Below are 7,102 nucleotides of genomic sequence, written 5' to 3'. Positions count from 1 at the left end.
TTAATAGTGTATCAATATAATTGTAAACTATACTCTCAGTGATAATTATGTCATGTTCCTAGTGATTTAGATTTTGGAGATGAAAGTGAAAATGAGAGCATAGATGATACTGATATCTTGACACCCATATTAGATTTGAGAGCATGTGACAATGAGAGTAATTTTAGGCAAGTATGATCAGATATATCATTCCACATAACTTATTCCCAATCCGTTGTGAAAAAAGTTGTTCATCCGTGCATTTTTTGTTTTGGAGGTTTAGCTCAACAAGTTATTACAAACTTCCATCCACTAAACATTATAATTAGAGGGTTTGACTACTCAATCTTCTATTTATACCCAAATCTCAAAACCCTGTTTACCAAAAACCTTATAATCTAACTATCAATTAATAAAAGTAGAAATTATAAAATGAGCTTGTTAACAAATCGAATTATTATTTGAATTTAATTATAAAATTATTTTTAATAATTAATATTATAAAATTTAATGAATCAAATGAGCTTGTTACAAAGATTGAAATAATGGGTCGGCCCGATTTTGAAGAATTGGTAGAAATAGAATACAATAATTTATGCACATATTGGGCCCCCTTCAATGGAGGTTTGGACCTTGGACCAGGGAACTTTCGAGGAGCATTTATATTTCACTTTGTAAAATTATACACGAAACCCTAGATCAAGAACCATACTTCTCAGTGATATTTTTCTATCAGACCATAAATGGTTCAAAATCAAAGAGACCACATATATCTATGGCTCCTATCAGCTCACAATGTCTCATAGAAATCGATCAACATCAAAGCTCAAGGAACCATAGCTGCCAGTCCCTCGGTGAATGAACTCTAGGAGACAAATGAATAATAATATTATCTACCTGTTCCAAGGCCTCACTCCTTTTTGGAACCAGCTACCTTCTTCTTAAGTCTCAAGCATTTATTGTGTTTAGTTTCTTCTTCTGTAATACTAGGTTTAGAATCGAGCTCTTTCTCTGGTTTCGTAATGGAAATCTTCTCCATGGTGTTTATGAACTTACGTAGATGTTTAATGTACTCGGGATAAGTTTCCAGGTTGCAATGGCCGCCACCTTTCACCCATAAAGGCTCGTACTTTTCCTTCGAAAGCTCCCACAATCGTTTCCCATGGTACCAATCGACAACCTCATCGTCCGTGCCCTGCAAACATTTGTATAACTAAAATTAAAGAAGAGTAACTAAGCAAAGTAACCAGAACAATGATGCAATGGAAAGGATGCTTACATGTATAACTAGAACCTGACAGTTGACTCGTCGTATTTTGTCTATGTTCTGCAAAAATTCGGACCAAATGATTTTTAAGGATTGCAGCAGAAAGGAAGAGATATAGAGTTTAAGAGGAAGGTGAAATTGGAACTTACTTTGAAGATATCAAACCAAAATGTCATCTTGACAGGATAAAGGACCCTAATGCCCGAAAGTATGGCACTGTGAAGAACAACTCCCCTTGGTCTCTGTAAACGAGAAGCCAAATGTAGGGTGGGTCCACTTCCAACGGATTGGCCATATATTATCAAATCTTCCTGCTTAACCCCATATTCCTTCTTCAAACAATTGTACACTGCCTCTATGTCATAGTATGTGTTCAGCTCTGTTGGCTGTCGCAATTTCAAGGAAAAAAAGAAGCAGCTTATCAGACATAAATTTAGACATACAAGTAAAAAAACTAATCCACAATGTTGTGGTGTTGTTGACCCTCAAAGGAAAGATGAAGACATGGAAAAAGAAAAGACGAATAAACACAAACCCAAAGACCCATTTACCTTGCCGGATGATCCTCCATATCCTGAATAATCATAACTGCAAAATGGAAAGGAAAATAAATAAATAAATAATATCTAACAGGTTTTACCTTTAAAAAACCATTTTAGCTACTTTTCCCATACAATTCATAAGATAATTGGACATAAAAAAAAAATTCAAGATTCATTTTCTATGTTATGGGTACACGGTGAGTATTCTTAATTTTAATATTTATCTACATATTTAAAAAAGATTATTCGAATATGGTCAAACACATGGGTGTCAAACGCAAACAAACAGAATTGAAGCCATTTTCATGAAAAGCTCTTTGAGGAAAAAGAAAAGCTTTGTGTTCAAACATTACTTAAAATTACAAATTATTTATTTTTTAAGAGAGGAAAAGTGATAGCCGGCCGACCTGTAATTGAAGCAAGCAAAACAATGATGGGCTGAAATTGGCTTTAATAATAATAATAATTTAAAGTTGACAAAAAAGATTGGTGGTTCTCAAATATGCGAAGACAAAAAGAAAAACAAATTAAAAAAGAATTCCATATGACAAAAGCATGTTGCTTCAACAGCAATTATCATAAGCCTTCTGACAAATTTTATGCTGAAAACAAAATAGTACAAAACATATAAACAAAAACAGAACTACCGAACTCAAAATACATTAAACTTGAAAGGCAAAAAAAGAGAGAAGAAGAGTTGAACATAATCAAAATCCAAGCAAAAGATGAGAAACGAATAAAAAGATAAAGGAAGGTACCTCATAATATTGACGCGGAGGTGGGCTCTGAGCTCAATGAAGAGTTCATGCATTTGGCCTAAGTCAGCGGCATTGCCATGGGAATACAAGAGGGTTAACTTGGCAATAGGGTGTTTCCAATAGTTGGCTACGATTTTATTGCCGCCTTTGGTATCGAGCAAATGAACATCCATGTTCAAATCAGCTCTGATCCCCGGCAAAACCAGCCTTCCATCTGAATCCTTGCAAACTTCGTACGTTGGTGGATCTGGTGGGAAAAACGCAAACTTTGCGGCCACGCTTGACGTTACGTTCCCCATTAACAAGACGACGGAAGAGAGCGAAAGGCACAGTTTCTTTCCCTTTTCTTCAGATACGAAACTGGACAATACATGCAATGAACACACAGGCTACAGGCAGGCAGGCGAGAATTTGTTTTATGATGTTTGGTTCGAAAGGGTATTGTTTCCGTTGAGTTTCCTTGAGAGTTTTGTCTTTGAATTTTCGTTACGGTTTTAGGCAAATTTTCTGTTGGGGGGCTGGTTTTTGGGTTTTGGTGATTGGTGATAGGTGATAGGTGAATTGGTGGTTTATTTGGTTTTTTCTTTTTGGAGGGTTTTGTTTTGTTTTATTACTTGGTTTCACTGAGGATGATGAAATGCCAAAATCCAAATAAAGGCGAAGAATCAAAGGATAATTGGATCCGATTTAAGCGGGTCTGAGCTGGAAGTGTTGCTGGAGAAGAACATAAGCCTAGAAATATAGCTATACTATTGCTAGCTAAAAAGCTTTTTTTTTTTTCAAGTACCCAAGGCCAGTTCTTCATTGCTTTTGAAAAATACTTTTGAGAAGTGCTTTGGAAAAATTCAAGTGTTTGATATTACTGTCAAAAAGTATTTTTGAAAAGTAAATATCCATTTTAGACATGATATTATAAAGTAACAAATATGTATTTAAATAATGTTCAAATTAGTTAATATTATGATATTTTAGTAAAAATATAAAAAAATAATTTATTATAACTTATTGTTAATATTTTAATATATAATATTAATTTTAAATATTTCTAAGTAATTAATATTAATTATTTATTAAATTTAATTAGAATATATAAACTATATTTAAATATTTAAATATATACAGTTTTTTTTGTCCACAAAAATAGTTTTTTATGCGTCTGTAAATGTAAAACCGCTCAACTTAATTCAGTAACAAAATAAGCAAGAAATCGAAATACTGGATTCATCTCATATATCAAATCGAAATAAAGACTTTCGCTTTTTATTTGCAATATTTGGAGTTGATACGTTAGATACAGATAGATCATATCTTGTAAATTTTCTCTACTTTTTTTTTCTCAATCGGCCCCTCCCCTTTTATCCTTTCTTTTGTGCTCCTTAAGAACTAAAGAACTAAACAAGTGGATTTCTTTCTTATAACATAATGATAAACGTAATGATAACTTTACTGTCTTTTTTTGTCACTCATTTTTTATCAGCATAATATTTTTCCTAATTTTTTTTTCAATTATTGCTGGACTCTAGACTATATATAGTTTAGATAACCCGCGAAAATTTTCGACATATTTGATTGCGATCTTGATATAGACAGGGCGCTCATTCATCTCAAAATCTGAATAGAACAATCTTTATTATTTGAAGCGGTTCTTTCGGGCAATTATCAAAAGAGGGCAATTGCTTCGAATTTGATCAATTGAGATATATGGAAACAAAACAATATCAATATAACAATAATATATATATTTCATTCGAATTCAAAGTGGATTCTTATTTTCTATATTCTGTATTCTTTTTAGATTCAATTAGATTCAAGGGCTAAGCACTGAATAAAAAAAAACAGAGAATAGATTCATGGGCCCCTACTTTATAATATAATGAAAGGCATGCTTGATAGAAAGATTAGATCACATAAAGTCAACGAATGAGGTGGGTTCATTAACAACTCACAGATGAAAAAATGGCAAAAAAGAAAGCATTCACTGCACAATTGTATTATTTTAAAAAATATTTTTTATTTTTAATTAATGCTTTTAACACATTTATAAAACTCATATTAAATAACCAAGAAAAAGAACACAAAATAATAGCATCAAACACATTTTAAGTCAAAAAGTAATGTTAAAAAGGTAAAATAACAACCAAAAATGCTTTTTGGCTGAAAAATCTAAAATTTACTGCTTTTTTATTTCTAAAAAAGCTCATCCCAAAAGTTAAAAAAGTTACCCCAATGTTATGTATTCTTCATTGCTTTTAAGAGAAAAGCACTTTTTAACAAAAATTCATCCCAAAAGCAATAGATAACACACCCTTAGAAGCCATGGATGTCTTCATCATGATCTGGATTCTTTTTTTTTTCCTTCATTTTCTGATTGACAATACCTAGTTTTGGATTTTTACCACCTTACCCTTTACTAATTAAGTATTTTGATCTTAATTTTGAATGAAATTAAAGATTGTGCTGTCTTTTTTTGAACAATTATCCCAAAAAAATGATTTGGATATAAAATATAAAAAAATGTGAACAAATTTCTATAATAATAATTAACAGCTATAAATATCTGATAACAAATTCATGCTAAAAAAATGAAGGGTGTTTTTGACATTTAAATTGTAAAGTTGAATGTGCCCTTTATCCAAAACAATGGGTAGTTCTTAAAATCTAGTGCTCTAGAATTGGACGGAACAGATATTAAAGAGAAAATGAAATTTGTAAATTTGGACGGCTGAGGTTCGGTCAAAGGCAGGTGGGGATCTTTAGGAAGGAGAGAAGATTTCAGAAAAAAATGAATAAAAAAATGTCAGAATCCGACATTTCTTTTCCCTTTCGTTGCTTTGTTGAGTTCAGTTTCAGCCCATGTTTTTGTAACAAGCGTCTTCCAACTTTGACCATTTTTACCAACAACCTTATTTACTGTTTGGTCATCTCCAAAATTTACTACTCCTTTTCACTTCAACTTTTTACTTAACATTTGGGTCTCCACTGAAGAATGGACTTTTATATGAAAAAGAAAAAGAGATGAAATATAGTATTGTAGTAAATTTAGTGATTGTCTAAGAAACAAGTGGGGGTTTTGAGTGGTTTTAATAACTAAATAGAGATAGGTGTATCATCAATTATTGAAGTTCAGAATTAATTAATTATGATGAATGTTGGAAGTGAAATTGTGAAAATGGGGATTATGGAGTGACATTGGGAGAAACTAAAATTAATTGATTGGCCTTTGCCTGTCTTGTCTTTCGGCTTTCAAAAAAGAATGGACGATGGCATTACCAAGGAACAGGTAGTGGTCCTCCTAGGATGTCTCTGCCATGTTATCAATATCCACAGCTAGTGAAAATGAACGGTTTTGGAGAGATCCCCCCATAATTATACTTCGGCAATTACTAAAACTGAATCTAATTATTCATTACTACCTTAATTAACACTCAAATGATTATATATATATAAAAAAAGGCTACAGGTCCATGCAGAAGCCAATATTACTCTTACTAAAAGTACAAATAAATTATTATATATAAAAATATGTCAGTGATAAAAAAAATTCGGTTAATTTAAAGTATTAATTGACATTAAAATTGAAATTTGAATCTAACCGATCTTATATTAATACAATACATTTTAAAACATTATTATGAAATAATGAAAATAACAAAAATGTCATGATAACAGAAAACTGGATCTAGCTTCGGTCCAAAGGAAAGGAAGAGAGTGAGCCAAAAAGGACATAGAATATAAGATAAGTTGGTGCACAAATAAATATGAAAAAGAAAGAGAAAGAGGCAGGTCTTAAGTTAAAGGTGTTATAATAGTATGACTAAAGAGAAAGAATAAAGTTTAGTCTGAAAATATGTTTTAAGTATATGCAATAGAATAAAAGAAAAAGAAAAGGAAAAGGAAAAGTGACCTGTTTAAAAGGTGTTTAACAAAAGAAAGAGTCCAATATTTTACAATATATGCTATAAGCCTATAATCATGATTGAAGAAATCTAGGTAATGGATCATCACTTTCATGTGCACAAACCCCTTTTTCATTGCCAAATATAACTGATTATTTTAATCCATTTCTCTACCTTGGCCATCATTAACAAATAGATTATGGTACCGCTACTTTCTCAATTCAATGTATTTGAACATAAAATAGGATAATATTATCCTTCAGGTGTATGTATGACTATATTTTATGAGAAGATAAAATATATCAACGTTATAGAAATGGTTACGGAGTACTGAATCAAGATGAAACTGTGAGCACATCAAATCATAAATTAATTGGTCAACCGTTGCCACCTGTCTTTCCTTTCACCACACTCTTGCCAAAGAATAGGATTCTTTTGAGGGAGCATAAGCAAAATGATATCTAGTCCCCTGCAAAGTTAAACCAGCCAGTTGAACAGCAAAAAATTCGAGCCAAGCTGTTCATAACCGTTTATCAAATGCTCTGTTTTTATTTACAATCCAATCAGTCAGAGATTGGATGAGCGCCCTGGACCCTGTTTCAGGTTATCAAGAAAACTACAAGCTGAAAGCTGGCAGTTTTTTTATCATTTCCAAACATA

The 7,102-nt window shown here is 31.9% G+C and overlaps 1 protein-coding gene across 1 annotated transcript; it reads right to left on the bottom strand.

Annotated features, from left to right (window-relative positions):
* Window positions 1-626: 626 nt before the first annotated feature.
* On the bottom strand, window positions 627-3,254 carry LOC107890475 (alpha/beta hydrolase domain-containing protein 17B). The gene is made up of 5 exons (XM_016814924.2): window positions 2,547-3,254; window positions 1,798-1,834; window positions 1,396-1,632; window positions 1,259-1,306; window positions 627-1,174 (listed from the first exon to the last, which is right to left on the bottom strand). The coding sequence occupies exons 1-5, from the start codon at window positions 2,843-2,845 to the stop codon at window positions 890-892; spliced, it is 906 nt and encodes a 301-aa protein (XP_016670413.1). The 5' UTR covers window positions 2,846-3,254; the 3' UTR covers window positions 627-889.
* Between the last annotated feature and the right edge of the window lie 3,848 nt (window positions 3,255-7,102).

Source organism: Gossypium hirsutum, chromosome A05, assembly GCF_007990345.1.
Source record: "Gossypium hirsutum isolate 1008001.06 chromosome A05, Gossypium_hirsutum_v2.1, whole genome shotgun sequence".
Classification (NCBI taxonomy): domain Eukaryota; kingdom Viridiplantae; phylum Streptophyta; class Magnoliopsida; order Malvales; family Malvaceae; genus Gossypium; species Gossypium hirsutum.
The sequence above is the reverse complement of the archived record's forward strand: the minus strand, read 5'-3'. Positions and strand labels throughout refer to the sequence as shown.